The following is a 24323-nucleotide window of genomic DNA, read 5'->3' on the forward strand; positions in this document are numbered from 1 at the left end:
GTAAAGAATTTTAGTTTATTCCTTAGTACTTATAAATGGGTATATTTTAACATATGAAATATATGGTTAAACACATGTTAAACATATGGAAATAAAAAACATATGTTAAACATACGTAAAACATATGTAAAACATGTGTTTAAATACGTATGTGAAACATACGGGGTGTTTTTTTTTTATACATTTCACATATGTGAAGAAACGTATTTTCAACATATGTTTAACATATGAAAAACATATGTTGCACATTTTGCTGTGTAGTAGCTTCTTCATTTTCAAAGAGACATTTTGTTTACAGAAAACGCGCAAATTTCAAATCTATCAAATCTCAGAAAGATGTAACTGTTAAATTGATTTAATGAAATGTACACTGTCAACTTACAATTACATGCCTTTCCGTCATATTGTAGTTCGTAGTTTTAGGCAGATTTAGATAGAATTTATAGTTATAATATACATTAAATACAAATAAATAGTTCTTACATGTACACACAATGATATGCCAAACACTAACGAATGCAATGAATTTCTATAAAACAACTGTGAACGATTTAGTTGTTCTAATGATTAGAGTCCTGAAAAGTTCAAACACCCACAATTTACTTATATAGTTTCCTACTTTCCATGCTATCGGATCTTTATGTATAAAGCATGTAAATGTTTTACACACAAACTGATGTTAACATAGTCCTAATTCAGCAGACCAAGTAATGCACGTGCGCATTAACTCCTTTAAATCAACTACATTTAATACACATGTATACATGTGACCATTGTTTCTCAATATTTTATTAAACTCTATTGCTTTATCATTTTCAAAGAAAAAAATATCACATAAGGTTCCTCTTGTTGTCATAATGATTGACAGCTAGTCATGAAGCATATTGTACTAAGCTCTAAATACTTCCTGTTTTCAATCCTTGTCATGTGATCATTGAGTCTGCGCATTCCCTACGCCACACGCTTTACTCCTCCCTGACTAAAACTTCCAAGCAACTACATAATTATATAGCCTGTTAACATATGTCTTCTCAGACGGATGAATACTTTACTTTAGATATGTTCTTTCTGTTGGGCAAACAAATCTGTACTCATAGAGTTATATAGTTTGTCCAGATCAACAACAGCCTAAAATGATGTCCCTGTCCGGACACTCTGTGTATTACCTTGGTGTCCTCACTGTGTGGTTCTGTCTGTTGGCAGTCTCTCAGGCGTATGGTGAGTAAACTTAACGTACAATTTGGTTCTAGAAATAGCTCAGGTTACCTCTTGCAATTGGTCTTCGTCTGTTGTCATGCGCCCTGCGTAGTCCATCGTGCATTAACAATTTTACGTTTTTAATTAAGACTACAATGCCAATTGTTATTTTTTTAGTGTGAAACATTTATATGGTGAGAGGAATCTCAATGTGAAATTAATGGCTTAACCAACCCTGGAATGTCATATTTTGGCCAAATATACAAAACAAAGGCCAAATTGTCAAATATTATTTTCTTTACTCCTACATGTGTTCGGGACAACCTAATTGCATGGTTATGATGTCCACGAAGTTGTCGACCTTAATTATGAAATTCATGGCCCCTGGGTCAAGTGTTAAGGCCTAGTGCTTCGCATAAATGGCCATATGGTGAAAATGTATTAAGGAAGGAGTCTTTTCTGGTTTTCGACTTGTCAAACGTAAATTTGATTAATTGTTCATCAAATCAAGATGAAAGGAAATTAAAATAGTATATTTTTGTTTCTTTTTTACTATCATACAACTTGGCATAGAAAAATGTAATCAATGTTTAGAATGGAACAAGGACTATATTTTTGGCGTAGGAAAATATCACATGTTGCGCAATTCAGAATTGCTGCAGATTATATATATATAATGAGTCTGTTTTAGCATTTTAAAAACAATAACAATAATGTTGGATTTTTTTTACTAATGTGAACTAATAATATGATACTTGGGTTTCAGAATATGTTTTTAAAATATGATTTGCCTATCAAATAACATTTTTATAAGCTTTTTAAAGCGCCCATTCTATACATTGATTTTTGCGAAAAAATCACTAAAATCAGTTTTTCTCTCTTATGAAACGGTCAATATATTAGCTTTTCTGTCAATTTATATCTTTATATAAAGTCTTCATAATACATAAAAATTAGAAATATTTTATTATTGGTAGCATAAAAAAATAATCAAAATTTCTTCAAAATTTAAGAAAATTAGAGGAAATGCGGGCTAAGCAATATCAATTTTAGTATAAATATTTATTCCAATTTAGTAGTATAAGCTGATAGACACTCTCATGGTCTATGATTTCATTGAAAATTTGAATCTTCAAATCTTAAACAAATGTCTACAGAACTATAAAGAGCTAAACTTATTTTTATCACTCTTTACGTTGAGGAAATGGTAGTGACCTTGACCTGACCTTTATCCGAAAACAAAAAGGTCAAATTTAATTAAACTGATAGAATCATTAAGTAATATGATCCGTTTGACTGTGTCAAAATTTCATGCATTTCTTATTATAAGAAGTATGTTTGATAATAAAAAGACTCCTTCCTTAAATCTTATATTACGGTTAAACTAATAGATATTTCAGGAAAAATTAAACGCATGGTTATCATGTCCATGAAGTCCTCTACCTCAATTGTGAAAGTCATGGTCCCTAGGGCGGGGCCAATATGACTGCATAATGAAAATCTATTGATTTTATAACATATCCCCGTAAACAACGTTTTTGGAGGGGGATATAGGAACCACCTCGTCCGTCTGTCTGTCCCTCTGTCTGTGCAATCGTGTCCGGTCCATATTTTTCTTTTAGAGGAACATTAGAAGTTCTTACTTGCCAACGATTGCTTATGACCTGAGAGTGTGCCATGAGTTTGACCCAAGGTCGTTTGAACAAGTTCAAGGTCACTGGAAGATAAATTACATAATTCGTGTCCGGTACATATATTTCTTACGGAGAAACATTGATAGTTCTTACTGCACAAAGATATTGCTTATGACCTGAAATTGTGTCATGATGTTGATCCAAGGTCATTTTTGTAAGTTTAAGGTCATTGAAAGAAAAAGTTTCTGAAGATTGCTTATAACCTGAAGTTGATTCATGAACAAGAGTCAGTTGTGCAAGTCCACGGTCATTGTTTAATTGCATAATTCCTGTCTAGGCCAAATCTTGTAGTAGAAAATGATTAGAATCTAAAATTTCACACATTCAAAGTCGAGGGAGATTAAGTCATGGGTTGTTATTATATTCAGAATGTTCTGATATTAAATTGTAAAATTCACTGCCAGAGCCATGAGGCAAAAGTTTGGGCTTTTCATTGGGGATCGGGGTGGGGGTGGTGGGACAAATAGGGTTTTATGTTGAATATGTATTTTTACCTATGTTAATTACTGTGTGTCATCAACAGTTTTAACTTTATCTTAAAAACTACATGGCAAATTGTACTTTGAAATTATATATCAAATATGTGTTCTATTTTTGGAAATCTGCTTTAATATCATATGCATTGTATTCTTATAGAAATAAACTGTGTGCATTATGTGTGCATCATAACTGAAACTGTGAATTTCATAAAAAGATTTACCATTAAAGGCCTGCAGGTCTCTTATTACTAAACATTTACAATTTTAGCCCACGAAGCTTAGATAGGTATAAATAATCCGAGATTCCTCCGACTCTTTAGTTTCCCTCTCACCCTATTTTGATGAATGAATTGTTTTCAGACATTACATAATTAAAGCGAGGTAACAGTCAGTGGAGTCTCAGGTTAGGCTTTAGACTTCAAAATGAAGCTTAATATGCAATCATGAGACTCTCTGGCATGTCAATCTAAGAGACATTGTACTCAAAACTTTATTGAATTTTTGTATAATGAAAATCGCTCTTGAAGAATTAGATCCGTCGTCCTTGAAGAAAATCAACGGTCACTTGTTCGTAAAGTGGGTGAAGAGATTAGCAGCTCATGTACTGAAAGCCTTCAAATATACTGCATAATTATTGGTTAGTAAGATCAGGAAGAAGTACAGTTCATATAAAGACAAATAATAGTGGATTCTAAATAAGAATAACATTTTTTAAGTCTTCAACTATTTAAGAATCTTTAAGTGTTCATCTATATATTCATAATTTTTGACGAAAACGAAGAGGGGTACTACTGCACTTAGTTGATAAATAAAGGTCGTCATTTATAGTCCTAGCATTGTGGTGTCATTGCTTTGCATAAACAAAAACAATTAAACAAAAAAACCACAGGAAAAAATTATTCGGGTTTGGTTGTTGTGTACACACGTGATTTCATGTACACCAACACGAAGGAGATTGTAATGCAGAAGTTGAGTCTACAATTGATAGGTTCGTAAACAAAAAGGTGTGCAGTTCTTGAAAGTTTATGAAATTGAGTATGTCAGGAACTGAAAAAATGTGTGTATTAGGGGAACAAATCAAAATAAAGATGTCTTCTTTATTATATCTATAGATAATTAAAACGATTCAAACAACTGACTTCCATAGTGTTTATTACCTATTACTATATATTCTACAATAATGGTCATGTGATCAACAAAAGGTACGTGATCAACGTCATGTCTCCCGTTTATTAGTCCCCTACCGGTTTGAGGAATAATATGAAATTTGCTGAACAGCTTCAAAATGTCAAACTACAGATCAAGTTTACACTTTTGTAACGTATGGTTGACATATTTTCGAGAAAATTAATTTTTTATATTCCATTTTTTTTAATGTTCGGGTTCGTTATCGGGTTCGGTGTGTACTGAATAAACGAGGAAAGTATGTAGTCAGTAATAATATCGTGATTTATTTGTACCATTCCTTTTATTGTTAACAAACAAATAGGTTCAATCTGTAAAATAGTGTCAAGCGTTGTGCTGTAAATTTAATCGATGGGGTTTTTTTGTATTATTACAATCAGGTTGGCTATCGGGTTAGTCTGTTGATCCAGGTAACAGGAGACGGTAAGAAATGATATTCTGCATTACAGAGCATTGTTTTCACAAATTTCTACCACCAAATACTTAATTTGGCGAAATTACTGGAGATAAAATAAAGAGTATTATTTAACCCATTTTCATTTAATTTCTATATCAACTATGTAGTTTGAATTTCCTCTGTTCATTTATCTCTGATTAAAGCATAATATCTCGTTTATAATAGTTTTGAAATAGATGTATGCGTCGAAGCTTTCATAGAATTATACAAACCGGTAGGGGACGTGTATTGCTTATGCAATACTCTCAGAATGCTTGTTATTTTAGACTTAATCATATTTGTCTACATTCTCATCTTCGCTAGCCAATGGTTTTTGGTCCACTTTGCTCCCAATAAACCCTTGGCGGATACGAAAACTCGGTGATGTAGCGAGCAACTTGAGTTGCGCCCCTTGCATATTTACATTTTAATCGAATTAAACAGCGGGTTATATATACACACTGCAGCATTAATACCACTTGAAAACATGTGGACTACCGAATATCGGAACATACATGTAATTAACGATGTTATTAAATACGAATTAAGTTTTAACCTAGGGAAAGCACGGGATGTTTATGCATAGTGTTTTGTAAGGACCTGTACCAGGAGTGAAAAAGTCGCCGATTTATGTGAAAACGTTTATGTCATAAAACCAGGTATCGTTGTCGTGAATATTGCGGACCAATAAAACACAGCTATTTGAACCCGTAAAAGTAATAATCATTAGCAGGAATTAACGTATATACTAACGGGCTAGGCAATTTCTTCATTCGCCATGTTTACTTTCCATGCTATCACGCGAGCCTTGACAAGTTTGTAGAACTATGTTAAATCCTAGTAAAATATATAGGTTTTTAAAGCGATCTGATTTGACCATCGCTGGGGAGGCACTAAACTCGGAACTTGTGTCTCAACTTGTTGAAAGCACCGAATGTTTTACCAAAGATCAGACTTGTGTATTCTTTTAAAGTTTATATTTACCAACACTGCGATTGGATCAGCTACTCGCAGCTGCAGCCAATCATAAAATGGGGCTTGTCACCGATTTTTCGTAATGAAATCTGCCAAGGGTTTATGGGGAGCAGAGTGGACCGTAAACCCTTGGCTAGCGAAGATGCTACATTTTATACTCATTTAAGCTTTTTCATACCATTGGAATGAAAAGTCATGAGATTTCCGAAGAGGTGGAATATAATCTTTATTATTTATGATTTTTTAGAAAATACCTGCAATCTTGTAATTATCAAAAATTAAATTGAAAGGTCCAATGAAGAATTACGCTTCATTGTACTAAAATTTGGCTGTTGGGTCTTTAGACTATGTGAGCTGAAGCTCGCTGTATGAAGACAAACTTGTCAATGTATAAATATGGGTCTTTATAGTAAATTTAAAAGTCAAACGAAAAAAACCCCAACACATTTCTGAAAGGCTGGATCCTTAATGTACCATGGTCTGTCCTGATATGTATGTAGGACATTTAAACGAATTTAATAGAAATACATAATTTATGTGTGAACTGTGAGAGCAGAGCGATTGTAATCAATGAAAGAGAAAATATCCAGGATATCTTTATTGACACATTATCATTATCCACTCGTTAAAATAGATTTCTTACGGAGACTTATAATTGGAAATGTTGATAAAATAGGACTATCAACAATTTCGATTGAATTCATCTTTTTGCAAGTTCTATGGCCGATACAACGACCTTGTCAGCAAATACAATCTTCCACTGGGTCGCATTCTGACGGACGATTTTCATACTAATTGTTAGACCATAATTATTCACCTAATTGTATACGGACTTTTCACTTTGTTTTTTCCGATTACGACAAATAGCACTCGGCGGGTGTGACCGGTAAGCAGAGGATGTTCAATCCTCCCTGGCACCTGATCCTACCTCTTTTTTTTTTTAGGTCTGTGTTTGCTCTGCTCCTGTTTGTATATTTCCTTTGGACTTTTGAATTTGAACACTATTCGTTATCATAACATGTCATTTTTTTCCCATTTGAAAGTCACCCATAATGCCTCGTAAAATTTGTCAACTTTATCATCCGGGTACTTTCACGTCTTTTGCAAAGCAAAATCCTCGTAGACTTTTTATTCTTTATTTTTAGCCATGTATTGAAAACCTTAGATGTCATAGAGAGCGTTTCAAGATCAAGCAGAAATCAAAATTTGGTGGCCACGCATAGTCACAGATTTTCTTTATTATTTTAGTTTAATAGATTCATTCTGATGAGTAAAACAGCCTAACACCATTTATTTGTTGCTATGTGGTCCCGTTGACATGGTAACATGGGGTAAAGATGTAAAATGGCATTTCAATGCTTATCTAAGAACATATTGCAACATATGGCAACAATTTGGGGTTTCCAAAAAATTGTCTATTCTATAAAAAACATTTATGGAGAAATGCATACTTTGAAAGTGTTTCCAAGGTAACTTAACAGAAATTTCAAAATATAATTTCTTCATTTAATTTGAATTTAAAATGCAAATCTTGATTTTTTTGTAAACAATATTATGACTTTGAAATTAAGAATTTAAAAATAAAAATTGAGAGCCGTTGCTATAGTAACAAGCTAAATAATAAGGTTAAATCTAATATTTTTTTTGGCATTTGTGAATAGGTATTTACATTAAACGTATAATAAATATTTGTTATCAATTTGTAAGAAAAAATTCAGTATGTCCTGAACGTTAAAGCAACTTATAAAAAAATCTGATTTTTTCTAAAAATAATTGCTGTTGTTATAAACTTTTCAAAAAGTAGGAATTTCTGTGTGAATTTCTATGCAACTTTAATTTTCATAGCAATAACACTTCTGTGTTGCATAACAAAGCATTTTGTGGTATATAATGAAAATTTAGGCATATTTTTACAAGTTTTAACAAAATCAATTGCTAAAACTCTCTATTATCAGAAAACTTTTAAGTCTTGTCACCATAGCAACGGATGTCAATTTTCATAAATAAAATGAACATTGCATGTGCATTGATATGAAGAATAAGGAATCATTCTTTGAGTATTATGAGGTGATAATTTTGGTCGGGGCGTGATCAAATCCAATAAAGCCCGAAGGGCTTTATGATAGATTTGATCACGCCCTGACCGAAATTATCACTTCATAATATTCAAAGAATGATTCCTAAATATTACTTATATTTATATAATTTTAAGCCATCGTACGATTAAATATTTGAATATAGATAAGCAAACCCCGCTGGCGCCTCAATTTGGCGTCATTTGTATTATTGTTTATATAGTACAAAATCGATACGTAGTGTTATCACAGGCAAAGACAAATATTTCCAACGGTTTCCATGGAAACATTTTAAAAGTATTGGTTTCTCTATCACTGTTCTTCTACGAAATAAAAATTGACAATAAAACAAATGTTGTTTTATGTCTTTGATAGTTTATATTATTGGGCAAACCCTTTTAAAATGGCTTCAAGGTAAGTAAGTTTTGCTATTTTTTCATCTTTAGTCTCGGTTACCATGGCAACGGGAACCCACAACAACTAACTTTGTCTATTTGCTTTTTACACCTAGGTGTGTCCATGTATGAAATTTAACTAAAACTGGTGACTATTGTATGCCAGATCCTTACAAAATCTTTGATTCCTACATAGAATTGATTTTAAAAGAGAAATTCTCAGATTGCGTCCATACTTTTGAATGAACTGCGGTATTTATAAATATCGATTTAAGAAAATGTGCTGCATAAATTTCTTAGGACAATGTATACAATGATTTATATGAAAAGAAACTCATATATCATGGACTCTCTTTCTTTTTTTTATATTTTATATTTTTACCTCCAGTTTCTAATGTCACTTGATGCCGTAGAAAAAGTCTACAGGTTGGTATTAAGGACCAGTGATAAAATAATGAAATGAAACGACCAGTAAGGAATCTTTATCGTGCTAGTGCCAACCGTGATCATGATTCCTAATTCAAAGTTCATGCCGCTTTTTATTTTTTATTCCCATTCCTTGTATTGTTATAATGCTAATGCCTTCCTGGTGTATTTCATTGTCTGATATCCAACCTTACACCGCCTAGCTCTTCTACACACAATTTAAACTTTCACATTATTAAGGTCGTCCGTTTCCAACGGAAGACCTTATAGTTTTCGTACTGTTTCTAAATCTTCTTCTTCCTTTTCCATAAATTTTGTGCACGCGATTTCTCGAAAACTATCCAACCGATTTCAACTATTTTTTCACATATGATTGGATGTGATCTGATTTTTTTTTTTATATATTTTTCCCGTCGTCACGTCCGGTACCTATTTATCGCTGATTTTGTAAGTTTTTCGACCCATTTTGTGCACAATTGATCTCGAAAATTATCAGAGATATGAATATGAAATTTTCAGGATAGGTAGACCATGTTCTGAATTTGTGCCTATTGTTTTTGTTTTACGACAGTGGCGCCATTCTTTAGAGCTCGCTATGGCTAAAAAATCGGGTACAAATTTTTGAAGAGATGGCTTGATAGATTTTCTTGAAATTTGCAAGAGTGATTGAAAATAATAAAATTTAGAGGAATTTTTTTTCATTTTTTCAAAATTCATTTTCTGTCGTCCGTTTCCTGTCCCGCGACAAAAAGCTTGTTACATCGAGATCTTAAAAATGATAAGGACTTGAGAATTCAGACTTTGTAGGATTATAGATCAGTAGCTGTTGATGTCTTTAAGCTACATGTATTTTGTTTTGTTCGTAATAACTTCCGGTCGTCACCGAAAGCACTTCAAAAATCATTTTTTAGGGCATTTAATTAATTTAAGACAGAATTGAAATATAAATATTATTTCTCACATATTTCATCTATCCGATGTTATATAAACAAAAAATTCTACTTCCGGTGAGATATCTCAAATATCTCAAAAAGCCTTTTTGAAATAAATGTTTTACCCACGAGATCTCAGAAAGTGCAAGTGACCAATACACGCAACTTACATAGATACAATGTAATAGACATTTGATAAAAAATGCGTTTAACCGCTTTCATTTTGTTAAGCGTCACCCTTGGTCCCCACTGTAAGGGTTCAAACAGATCAAATTGTTTGAAATTTTTACTGTTTTTGTTAGACAATTTTAGTAAAATTGATAAACAATAAAGTGCAGGTATCCAATGTTTAAGAAATACAAACTTTTATTTTCACTGAGCACTTCCGTTTGTCCGTTTCCTGTCCCGAGACAAAAAAAAACATTGACTCCACGAGATCTCAAAAACGGTGATGATTTGACCAACCAAACTTTGTGGGATGATAGCCCTATGTATCTGTATTTACATTATCTTGTTTAATTCGTCGTCACCGGAAGCACTTCAATTTTTTTCCCCCTAATTGTATTTATTTTTCATGCAATGAATATATCAGTATAAATCTTACTTATGTCACCTATACAATGTTAAATAAGCAAACACATTATACTTCCGGTGAGATATATCAAATATCTTAGGTAGCTTTCCTTTTTACAAATCTGATACCCGCGAGATTTTAATCACTGTAAGTGATTGAGACACGAAACTTTAATGAATGATAGACATTTGATTGAAGATGTTTTTAACGTGTTTTATTTTTTCAACCGTCACTTCTGGTTCTCACCGGAAGGATTCAAACAATTCATATTTTTAACAAGTTTAACGAACTTTCTTGGGTGTTTCATTTAGTCTGATAAACAGTGACGTGCACTAAGCAAATGTACAAGAAATACCAGCTTTTATTTTCATTATCATACTCACTTCCGTTCGTCTGTTTCCGGTCCCGAGACAAAAAACCTAGTTTCAATGATATCTCCAATTTGGCAGAGAGTATCGATATTTCATCGTATCATATAAAACAAATCGGATGGAAGACCAACTCGTTACTCGTAACGAGATCTAGTTACATTTTATTTCTTTGACCATGTGGGTCTATCTTTACAGTTAATGTCGCTCTCAACAAACCAGCATACCATAAGCACGCTGTACCAGATAGCGATATAGTTGACGCCAATAATGCTGTAGACGGGCGTAAATCTGACACGAATTATGATGGTGGTCAATGTGCTGGATCATATGTTAGTCAAATCGCCACCTGGTGGGTGAACCTTACCAGACTCCATAGCATCCATCACATCACTCTCTACTTCAGTACGGATGCAAATCCATGGGGTAAAGTCACATTTACTACTTTTCGTGAATGATTAGGTCCAGTTTAACATAACATCTGTTCTTGATATGATTTGTAACATTTGAGACTGTAAAGAGGGTTATACTACTCAGCTATGTTAAGGAAGGTATCAGAATTCTAGCTCGTGTGATTTAGGAAAATTTGCATATGACCAGCCCCTTATTCATGAAATTTTACGAGATATTGTATTTCGGTAATTAACAAATATCTACCAAAATGAATATGATTAATTATTGGGTTTGATTGTTTCAAGACATCAACTATTCTTTATATCTCGCGAAATTATGAAATTCCTAAGTCGTCTGATGAAATGTCGAGGTTGACTACGTCACATCAGCGCTTGCAGCTGTGATCGGAATAAACATGTGGACTTCAGTTATATATCTGAGAATTTAACTCATTTACAACCAGCGTGGACGGAAATCGGTAGAGGATTCAACTGAACAAGGTAGGATTTATCTGTATTTCCCTAGATATTGTTTTATATTATCTCATACTGTAGGATGAAACAGAAACCAAGGGGAATTCCTAGGATTCGATTTTGTTTACTTGTTTACATTTGTTTTTCATGTAATATTGTGTTTAAACATTAGTTTGGTGACTCGATCAAGCAAAGCAAATATTTTGTGATTCGCTAATTTTGATCATAAATTAAAGAGTATTGAGGCTCATTGTAGCTGTTTACTGGTCTCTTTAATTAACGAGGCCGGGTCTAATTAGTTCTGCCCTAGATTTTTTAATGAAATTTTTTACCTGAATTTCTACTGATATAATTATTATTTTAAGATTAAAAAATAAGACATTTACCACACCGTTTGTTTAGGGGGTCATCTCAAAGTTTGTTAATCTTTAACATAGGACTCTATGGGATTTCGCTCGAAATGTATCAATTTTGCACATTTTTTTAAACTTCTGCCCTAGGGATTTCTTTTTCTGTTCTACATATTAAAGTTACTGCTAAAAGGCATCAAATGGTCAAATAAAAAAAACCCTTTTACCTCCTGGTTTGTTCCAGGGGTCTTATCAAAGTTGATTTTTGTATGCCAAATTTCCCAGATTTGTCAGATAATGGCTATTTTTTATTTGACAAACGCGGAAAAGGTGACCTTTATAGTATTATTAAAGCATTCAGACATATTTAAGTAATAAAAAAATATATAACATCACATATTAAGGGTCATTAATATAAATTACATGGTTACCGTCTTGAAATATATGAATTAAGCTATATTTAGGCGGGTTAAGAAAACGTGACAGAGGGCTAGACTTGCTGAACCCTCTTCACGTTTTCGACCCGAGCCCAAATATAGCTTATACTTCGAGACAGTTATGTTTATTCCACAATATAACATTAATTTTACGCATTAAACGAGCCATTTTCAACAAATTTCGCTGAATATCTGCAGTTGAAACTATCGCGCCATGGCGTCAACCAAGCAAAAAGATGACGTCACAATACAAATGAAACGCTGCGCGAAAGCGTGCGTACTCGTTCTGTACTCGGCCTCGTTAAGACTTATATCACAATGATATTAGCTCGCATTTCCTCCGTGTTCAAAGAAAATGTAAACATTGGAAAGTCCAAACACTGTGCTAGCACTACAAAGATTTCTGTGAGGATCTGGATTGAATATAGACAAGATTGTATTGTTCATATGTAAATTAAAATGTGTTATTTCATTTAGCCTTCTTTTATGAAGATTACTTGTATGAATAGGCATCATTACAGTGTTGAACTGAATTTCCACACATTTTAATGAATAAAGGTTTGATTGTGCCTGTTGTAATATTAATGAAATTAAAACTGCCATTAGTATGCACAATTATAAAGTAATTTTCCATTTTCATGTTATCTACAGCATAATAGTTTGCTAATTATAACACATTATTCAATTTCAGGGTTATGAAAGCAGTAAAAGGTCCACCGGAGACACTTTTTTGGGGTGTTGATAAAAAAGTAAGTACTCTACAACTATTTCTTTTACTCACTAACTTCATGTATATCTGGTCTGTTTTTAATAAATCATATTACTTATGTAACCTATCATAATATTTTTCATTAATATCTATTGAAATTTAATTTGAAACTGATAAATATTCATCATTTCAGGCATTGGTTTTCTTATCAACTGCACTGCCTCCTTACATCAAAAAGACAGAGGAGAAGTACATGTTGTGTGCAAGAAGAATGGGCAATTTCCATAAATTCCACATCATGACTGAATAATACTGAAAATCAGAAAACAATAGTTTTGTTGAACAGTTTGTCACAGAAAAGCAATCTCTATAATACATTGTACTGTAAATTCCTAATTAAACGCGAGGAATTAATATCCGCGTAAAATCGCGAGAAGCCCGTCTCGCGAATTCTAAAATCTCGCTTTTAATTTTCGGACAAATGTAAAGTCAAGGAACTATGATAATATTTCGGCATTCGCGATTTGATGTTCTCGCGATTTGATGGAAAATCGTTGAATCGCGGAATTAAGTACTCGCGTAAAATAAGGAATCTACAGTATTTGTCAAGTTGATTATTATGATAAATTCTTGATAAATATTGATTTTTCTTCCTTAATTTATTATTACAAAATATATTGATTATAATTACAAGTAACCCTGATCATATATTAAAGGTATTTCTTATTTATTCACTAGCAGAGTAACATTAACCATAATGAAACATCAATGTGTAAATTACAAACGTTCACTTAACCCCCCCCCCCCCCCCCCCCCCCCCATATCAACAATTATTGGTAAGGGCAACATATGAATTTTTTTTTCCAATTTCAACAACTTGGTAATGATGACTGGTGTAAACAGAAACACCGTTCTAACATTATTTTAATGAAATTCACAGCGTTGAATTATTTTATGAATGAAAATTTAATTCATGATTTTAGTCAGTGTTGCGTTTGAATTTCACGCAAATTACGCCAAAAGTGAAATGGGTCAGATAAAATGCAGTAGTGCAAGGGCATACACTTGGTCAAATATATTGAAATTTTACATGTAGTACCATTTTATCCCCATTATATCAAAAAGTGCTGGGAGCTGTATGAAATCGCTACGCATTTCACATAAATAAGCGTTAATTGTGGAAAACCCCTGCAAATTTCTGTTCATACACTGTTTATGTTGAATTTAATAACTGTTTTTACTTGAATATTTCAAGCTCCCAGCACTTTTCAAAATTTTAGATGTTCATTTTACAAGTTCGAAACAGAAATAATTATATTTGTTTATGTTAAGCCCTTGCACTATGCATTTTTTCGTATCATTCCTTGTTCATCTATTTTGAGCAGTATCACGTGACAGGGTATTCCCAAGAGACTCAAAAATTACTCATGTGATAGCGAATTATCTAATTTGTATATTGATAAAATATCAGTTTGTGTTACAATTTTTTGGAATAGAATATCAAGACTATTTAAAGGCTAACATTTTATGTGATAAATATCGTTATTATTTTATGGACGTCCTTAACATAGCTGAGTATGTCCCAAGTTTCTGCCTTCACCACTTTTTATTTGATATTTTGATAATCATAAATACCTTTGTGTCCAAACTACGTGAATCCACTAGAATAAAAAAAGTTCAGATTATCTCTTCTGAAACACCCCAACCGCTTCAGTTTATGAAACACAACCAAAACTAGAAACGAGCTCGTTGCAAAGAAACAACTAGGTCTTCCGTCACAGCTGCGTAATACTTGTGACGTAATACAAACTGATAACCTTGCCATGATACAATGTCATATTATAGACACTGAGTAAAAAAGACACATGCTTTTGATATACATAAGAGGTTGTTTCATGATGATTTCTTTGTGAAATACATGTACAATTGCACTCGAGCCATATACATTAAAGTTAATTGATATACTAACGATATGTTGTGTTATAGTCCTTATAATGCATAAAGCCTTACTAGGCTAATACATATAACGAAAACGTTGATCAGCAAGGGGTTCAATGTCGTGTCTGCACATACCTGATACATTGTAACATTGGTCTTTGGAGCTTACTTCTTTCTTTTTGGGGTATTTTTAGCTCACCTGTCTGTCTGTCCGTCTGTAAACTTTTCACATTTTGAACTTCTCCTCTAAAACTACTTGGCCAATTTCAACCAAATTTGGCACAAAGCATCCTTATTGTATGGTATATATAAATTGCAGAAATGAAAAAACGATCTTTATTTAAAGAGGAGAAAACCTCGAAATTGTAAAAAAAAAAAAAAAAAAGGGGGTGCATTTTTAAAAATCTTCTTCTCAAAAACTACTGAATCAAATTCAACGTAATTTAGCATAGATAATCCTTATGGTAAGGAAAATATAAATTGCAAAAATTATTGACTAATGCTGTTTCAAATTTGAGTAATTTACGAAAATAAAAATAAGACAGAGAGAATGGGGGTCAATCAGTTTAACTTCGGGCTCGATATTTCATATATCGAAAACGAAAGTTCTGTTTGGAGCAACCATGTTTGACGCGTGATAAACGAGTTATGCTGACAAATATGAATTTGTTTGTTGTGCAACAGTTTACGTTCGAAGGAAATATTTGAAACAACCAATTTATATTTGTGCCGTTTTATGAAGTAAATTGAGGTTAGATACTTCAATGCGTTGACATTTTTACTTGTGACGGTGGTTTAAGCTTGTTTTGAGGGGAACTATGGCATGTATTTTAGAATGTTTACGTATTGAATCAAATGTAGACTTTTGTAAATCAGACAGCCGCTTGTTTTCAAGTACCTGCGCAAAATGGGTAATATCGGAAGCACTAATTACATGTAACATATTATTAAATACTATTCATTCTATTGGTACAGGTAATGTGGTACGATCTCTTCGAAATTGTTGATGTAACATGTTTTGTTAAGATGCTCAGCATTTTCAGTCTAATCGGAGATTATTTTCGCTGCTAGAAATATATGTGTTTATATGATGAAAAAAAATTGTTCTTTCTTTGTTTTAGTGCATTTTTCTTTTGTTTAAATTGTTTACAATTTTCTATTTGCTAGCCGTATCTGAGAGTCAAGTTTAGAATTATAAGCAAGATGCAGAGCTTTGCGCACAACGCTATGTTTGTATCAGAACTAGGGACATGCTTTAGTTAGTTTACATTTTAAATGCACTATGCTGAATAGAAAATACCAAGTTTAAAAATCTTAAGTTGAATGTAATAAACTCATGTAAACAAAAACATTACTCAAACCAAGCTATGTATCTTCCCTATAATTGTACGATTGGCGCTGAAATTTTTGTCGATCATTAGAAAGGTCTTGCTAAAAAGACGATGTGCTTGCTGTATTGTAACTACTTTCTGGTGCCCCTTTTTAAAGAATGAATTGCATAAAATCTACACAATTTTTTGATAGTTTTTCAGACAAAAGTAAATAAAAGCAACGTCTTTTAAACAGTTTTCATAGATCTGACACGTTATTATTATGAGGATTAAAGCATTATATCGTAACTTTGTTCTTAAAAAAATATTGCAGCGGAAAATCATCATTGTTTGTAGACATTTGTTGTTTTTTAATAAAGATAAAAATAATTGTTTAGCCTTTATAAGAATTGTAAGAAAAGACCACCCAATAAAAGTGAAAAATGAAACACTAGATTAATAGAAAGGTCTTCTGCTAAAGACGGAAGACCTTAATGATAAAAGTGAAAAAGCAACAATAGAATAATAGACGACTAAAGACGGAAAACTGTTTTTGTCTTTAAGGTCAGACGCGTCCTATCTTCCATTTTTTCTATTTTTCTTATCTCCACAATCCATAATTATATTTTCATGTGATATGATACTTTTTTATTTAGATATAAAGTGTTCAATTGAAAATAAATACCATGATTTTATTTATAAGCATTCAAATGCATTTTGCATGCTATTTTAAGGAAAATTCTAAATGTTCTAGCTGCAAAAATAGCCTGGTAATGTACCCTGAATTTTTGGGAATTAACAGGTTTAAGTGTTAATACATTTGGAATAATATATCAAGGAAAACTATAAAAAAAATTGAGGAACGTCTTGTGTGTCCTTAATTAATTCCAACTTGTTTTTAAATCCAACAACCCCATTGTAAAGAATTTTTTTGTTAGCAAATTCAAAATAAAGAAGAGCACGTGTGTAATCCTTATTTAAAAATAGATAAGCCATATTTGTACGGTAGAAAGGGGGGGGGGGGTCATCGCAACAAGTTGATACATAATGTATATTACGGTACAATATAGGTCCATGTAAGAACTGGTGTTGGATTATCATCATTACCAAAGAATTTTCAGCTTTGATTAAAACAAATATATATACATAAAACTGGATTATGTACTGGAGAAACTAAATCGCCGAAGAGGTGTGTCCCGATTTTCGATCAATTGGGCGATTTCATTCATCTTGAAAAGGGTACATAACTCGCGTGCCTTACTAAATGTACATTATACAATTACCGGTCAAGTTTTTATGTTAATTCAATAGATTTCCTCAAAAACATTAATTCAATAGTATAATATATGTAGTTGATACAAAACAAATGTCAAAAAAATTATTTGACACCATCCCCACGGATTTATGCCAATGGATAATAAGTTCATTTAAACCAACACTCATCAGCAAATGTTATTGTCATTTAAATTTAGACCACGTGGTTTTATTTAACCCTTCCAGTTTTGCAGTAAAAATCGTGCCTCGTGTTTATAGACTATTTCCTAGAATCTAGGTACTTGTTATTAAATAGTTTATTGATTTTAAAGTTTATCTTCATTAATTGGTGGATAAAATGAGTTCTAGAAATAAATATGACAATAGAAAATATATAGGGTTTTTCTGCTGTTGCAAAATTAACATGCTTAATAGCGATCCACCCAAACGAATAATTTGTCGATCCGCGCCTGACCTAGTAATAGCATCAATAGGGAAACAGACTATACTTTTTTATGCATAATGTTACTTGAAAACGGCTCGATATACTAAGTTTTTATACAAAACAGACACCAATTCATTTTTTAAAAAGCATAGTATTGCACACGAAAAGCATGAAACATGACTATGATTTTATCAAGCAACCCAATGTTTACATTTTCAACCACATGTAGAGTGGTTTACACTAACGATAACTCTGTTCTGAATATCATTATTTAATTTAAAGAGGTTCGTTCCTCTGATTTTGGGTAGCCATTTTGGGTCACCTCTAGTCTGGAAATTCTGTGTCATATATTAATTCTACTTGTAAATTCCTTTTTTACAATGCCAAATCAACTATATTGAATAAAATTGTTAGGGGAAAATTACATACAGAGTTAAGTAAGGGACTATGTTTTCTGGCGGAAGGTTTTTAAGAAGAAAATGAACATAACTCAGTTGTTTTAGAGTACTGTAATTTTAGCTTCCTTAATTTCAGTGCAGACCAAATTTCCAGCATCGGGTTACCTTCGTGTTGTTCCAAAAATCATATTTTAACAATATTTCAAGATTTCTATCGACGTATACTGGCACATTAACTAAAAGCGAACAATTTTGATCACTTCACACTTTCACGAGAATCAGCAAGACAGTAAAAACAATACCGATGTATACGATATACAGTCAATGTTATCTCTAAAGTTCACCTCAGTACACTCTCAATCAAAAATAATCGAGTGACGTCAAAATGGTTTACACATTTATCCGATAGATTTTTTCGGCGTCAGTAAATTTTGACCCACGATTCATAGTACCAATGGTTTCCAACCTCACGTTCTCGCGAGAATCAAGAACAACTTTTAAGAAACATATATAAGATATGTAATTTTAAGAACATCATGCTTTTTTAAGTAAATAAAACAGTATACTTCGCGTATTTTTATTTCTCAAGGGAGTTTTAAAGAGTCAGGCGACACTTAACCAACGTCAGCTTTGACGTCACAATAAGCTCTGATAAGGGGAAATTACTCTAATTGAAGTTATTGTAAATCTGCTGAAATGACCAAAATCCTCTCAAAATCTTGCAAAGGTTAAGCTAAAGGACAACTGAAGAATAAGGACATTTCATCAGATACAGAAAACAGTTGTAAATTGCACTCATTTGGATGAATGCTCACATTTATTTTGTTCACTATAATTACGGTAAATTCCTGGAACGTACACGTAGCATCGCTTTTTTTTTATAATTAAAAGGGAGTGGGTGGGTGGATGGCAGTCTCATCCAAAAAAATTTTGCAAGCAGAAAGAAAAAAAAATTCATGAAAATTCTAATCCTTCAACCTTTTAGCAGTTCAATGGTTTCTTTATTTTCACTTCTATTTATTACATGCTGGGGGGGGGGGGGTGGGGGAGGGGCACCATGTTCTTTTAATATGATAAGCAAATATTTTTAAGCGTAAATTAAAAAAAAAATTAAACATTAATTTTTTTTTAAAGTGGAGGGGGCAAATCCATGATAAGTCGATTTTCTATGTGTAAATTGAAAAAAGTGAAATATTATTTTTTTAACGGGGTGGGGGGCTCTATGATGAGTCAAGTTTTATATGTCGGTTTAAGAAAAAATGTCTACTGCCCCAAAAAATGGGGGATGAAATGACGTTACAATCACTTAAAAAGAGGAGATACACTGCAATGAATATTTATATATTAAAATCTTTATTATTCAACAACATTGTATCTGAGATTAAACTTCTGTTCTACTTATAAATAAATAAATTATAACAAATCTTATAAACTATGAATAATGAAAACGTTATGTTTTATTTTTTGCATTCAAATTTTCCGTTGTTAATTTATTTTTATTGATTTATTATAATTCATTGTTTGATCATATGCTGTGCTCGCCCCAACAGTCGCGCCGTAAAACATATTATTTCATAAAAGTCAAGAAAAAATGAACTCCAATTTTTGCCTAAAATCAGCTTATTTCATGCTATATTTCAAAATTTATATCACAGACCCATACTTTTGATTTTATTTTCTGAATTTGTAAAATATTTCTGACATGTCTATTAAAATTTGAGAAAAAGTTTGAGACTTTTAAATAATTTTATTGCATGTTGAATCGTCAATGGATACAAACAGCGTTTTATCAGTGCAAAAAGGTCAATATATCAATTAGGTGACGAAATTGCAAACTTTTCTCTTTATGATTATTATCATTTTATTAATTTTAAATAATATAGATTTGTATTTGATGTCATGGTTTATTCTGATTAAAAATTATTGAGGAGAAAGCGATTTATGTGCAATTTGCACTTTTAGTGCAGAAAGGTCATATTAAATACACTGAAGCACCAAAAGGAGCATATAGACCCCAACATTTTGTTATGAGTTTTGGTTTAGCTATGTATGTAGATTTTAAAAAAAATACTTTAAAAAACTTATGATCGCAGGATCCAGCCTCCTTAAAAACCGCAAGATGATGACAATAGACATATATCTTAATAGATTTTCATGTTTTAACATAATTCAACGTAGAATATGATATAAAAAACGGCCAGTACTTACGTATTTTGAGAATAATATCCGAACACCTATATATACTTCCGCTCGAATTTTCACAGGAACTGAACAAATCCCGGCGAAGTCTCCTGAACTTTCATTCGAGCACCTCTGGATTTATTACATACTTTGTAACGATAAAGAAAATATTCCGAACACATTCGCAGGGGTGCATCAGTCGTTGCGTGAATGGTAAAACGGGACTTTGCGTCATAATATGTCTCATTCATAGTTTTTACGCGCCGATTAGTGGACGAGTCTAAATTGGAATCAAAGCACACCGTAGAACATCTTAGTTAGCAAAGGGTTTTCCGTCCACCCCGTTTCTCAGAAATGAGACCAGAGTGGACCAAAAGCCCTTAGTTAGCGAAGTTGACCGTAGAGTAAAGACTAGGGTTTCCAGATAAAAACGCTCCGTGTGAACACATCACAGGCACGTAGCATCTGGGGGAGGGGGGGGGGGGCAGACACTTTTCTTAAATTTATATATTAGAAATGGAAATATCATCGATTTGTCCCCTTTCACTTTTGTCGGAGCATGTAATAAATGAAACTGAAAATAGGGAATTTTAATTGAATTGAATTGAAGGAACTATTAGGATTTTCTTTCATGGTTTTGAGAATTCACCCTTTTTTGAGTTGCTTGACAAAATGTTTTATAAGAGGCAGCCCTCACACTGTTTTTAAAAACAATGCTATGTGTTTGAATAATTCTTTCCTATTCCATCTGGTTGCAAAAAAATGGTTTCGATTTTGCATCTTAGTATTACAAATACAAATTAAAAAATTGACTGTTTCATCATCCGTTTTCAAGCTTGCATGCAATTCTTCGATACATGTACATTCCTAAAATAGTTTTCATTTAATGAAATGATTTAATTTCAGGTGATATACATGTACATTCACAAGATCGAAGACAAGACTGAAATTTCTTTTTAAATCTACACATTCTGTTTATTAAAATTGATTTCTAATCAAACAGAGATTAATCAACTAATTGATATATGCATGCTTCCATTAAACGATTTTGTTTAGTCAGGCAAGCTTTTTGGAAAGCTATTACTTGTTGATTTCATAGTATAGAGAATAGACTTAAACTAGAGCAGAGCTCGTGGCAAAGCCACGAGTAGGTCTTCCGTTGTTGCTGCGAGATGAAAATTTATGTGATTTGGTGTCAAACGATTATAATGACTAATGACTAAGGATTGTTATATATTACATGTACTCATGATTCATGTAAGGAAATGTTAGTAAAAACGTGCATAAAAAACACGTAACTTCTGTAAATAAATCTTTCTAATTTTTTGAAGACTATGTGTTTGAATTTGTTTCGTGCTGTCAAAATTTGGTAAATAGCCAAAATTGATGGCATCTACGAAAATTTATTCAGGGCTGATATTATTTGATAATACGAGTAGACTTGAACATTTAAATAATAATCAGCTATCTAAGATCATCGGGAGAATTTATGCATAAGTGAGCGCCTAAATGTTACTCCTGATATACAGACACCGCTATGTAACGTAAAATTTAATAAAATTATTCACAGAAATGAATATTACTTCTCCCTACGATGCAATAATATTCAAAATCCCTATTTTTAAGTCAGTTTTTTCTCCTTTATCGGATCAACAGTTATTCTCTCGGAGAAAGTTTACGTATGTATTTAAAAAAAAAAAAGGAGAAACTTCAATAAAAATAAGCGGAAAATAATGGTGTTACGGTTTTTATTTTCAGTTAACTTAATTAAATGTGACAAAGGCGCATATTCGGTCGGATTTTTGGTAACATGTACATGAAGTTAATTTGATGCAAATTCCATTTTGTTTTTTGTTCTCTGCTTTATCATAAAGATATATAAAAAAAACTACGTACATGTCACAAGCAATATTTGCCTTCTCTATTTATCTTGTATTTTAAAGGGACTTGGACACGATTTGAGATCAAACATTTTATGTTTATTTTTTATGTATAAAATGGTTAACTGGTGCATTTTAAATGATTGACCAAAATATTGAATGTTAAAGTCAAGTTACAAGCAAGATACAGAGGTAAGAATTGATTGTTATGTAAATAAAGCTCGAGTCTTATAGTTGTTTACAAAAATGTAATGTGGAGAATTACCATGTCTTGGACAACATGACATGTACAAAACAATTTAAACTAATTCAATATCTTCATATTTACTATTATCAACAAATGAAAGAAACAATTGATTGAAACTTACACCAATATAACACATATGTAAAAATGACAATATTCGAGCTTTGTTTACAAAACAAAGAATTATGAACTCTGTATCTTGCTTAGAACTTGATATTTGACTTTCAAATTTTGACAAAGCATTATAAACTTCTATAATTATCAGATTAAACATTGAAAATGGAAAAATGAAATTTGAAAATTTTATGTCAAATCGTGTCCAAGTCCCTTTAATAGATTGGGTAATCATTGTCAGGGGCGGATACAGGATTTGTAGTTGGGGGGGGGGGGGGGCGTGGATAAAATTATTGAGGCAGGGGGTCTGGGGCCGCCTTTAGGCCCCCCGTGGGTCCCGGGCAAAGCCCTGGTGGGGGCCCAGGGGGAGAAGCCCCCGGATGCTCCTGGGTTTTCGTGTATTTTGAAGGTAAAACCAGGCTCAATTAAAATAGTGGTATTTTTTCAGTTATGTACACTTTACACAAAAGCCTATTACATATATATATATAACAATTTGACACATATTGTTACTTAAACCTAATACATGTATTGGATTAAAAACAAAAAAAGTTGGGCATTTATGAACTCCCAAAATTAACTAGGTTATCAAAGTTACAACATTGTAATGACGTTACGGTATCCGACCCCCTATTAGCTGTTAGAAATGTCTGATGCATCAAATCTTCAATATTCTTATATTAAAATAGTCTATTTACCTAGAAAAAAATTCAAAAAATATACAGTTATTCAGAAATTTCTGATCGCAATATGGAAATGACAGCGCAGTAACAAAACTGCTGGGATTTCCAGTCGATTCTTGGTCGAAGCCCCAATTCATGGCCCTGGGGAATTTGTTGCAGCCAACATAATGAAATGACCAACACTGCTTGTTTTAAACACAGTTTAATTGGTTTGTTATCGGAACCTGTCAACATGCATTAGGATTAGATGTTTATAGATGTTTATAGAGCAGCAGATAGCACAGCTAATGTATCAATGAGGTGTAATATTGAGTCAGGCATAATTATAAATAAAGTGAAACACAAAATGCTAACTTTTCTATGTAAAATTTATCTAATCAACTACAGTAATGCATACTTTGAAAATTTTAGGGGGGGGGGGGGCGTGCGCCCTCCACGCCCCCTCCCTTAAATCCGATTGTTGACCTAAAATTAGTATTCCACTGGCTGTACCTAACCTTGTAAGTAAATTAAGTTGCATGACATCCTCATACCACACAACTTCAATAAAACTTTTTTTTTAAAATCAATTTTCATATAATTAGCAATAAAGAAAATCCCCAAGAACACATGTCCATCTCACTGAAGTGTAACTTTGAGAAGCGCATATTTTTTTTGGAGGCAGATATGTCGCTATATTATAGTCTGTAAGTCAAGTAAACTAATCTGTCCTAACTTGCAATACTTTGATGATTTCTATGGCGACCACCTGCATAGCATAATGTAGTCGTATTTCATA

General features: G+C 32.5%; 1 protein-coding gene across 1 annotated transcript in view; it reads left to right on the forward strand.

The window, feature by feature from the left end:
- The first annotated feature begins 1136 nt into the window (after positions 1-1136).
- The window catches only part of LOC128161126 (multiple epidermal growth factor-like domains protein 10), a 64986-nt gene continuing 41799 nt past the window's right edge, over positions 1137-24323 (forward strand). The window contains exons 1-2 of the mRNA XM_052824361.1: positions 1137-1218; positions 10935-11162. Coding sequence (XP_052680321.1) covers positions 1137-1218; positions 10935-11162 — 310 coding nt within the window. The remainder of the gene's footprint in view (positions 1219-10934; positions 11163-24323) is intronic.

Source organism: Crassostrea angulata, chromosome 8 (assembly GCF_025612915.1).
Source record: "Crassostrea angulata isolate pt1a10 chromosome 8, ASM2561291v2, whole genome shotgun sequence".
NCBI classification, from domain to species: Eukaryota; Metazoa; Mollusca; class Bivalvia; order Ostreida; family Ostreidae; genus Magallana; species Magallana angulata.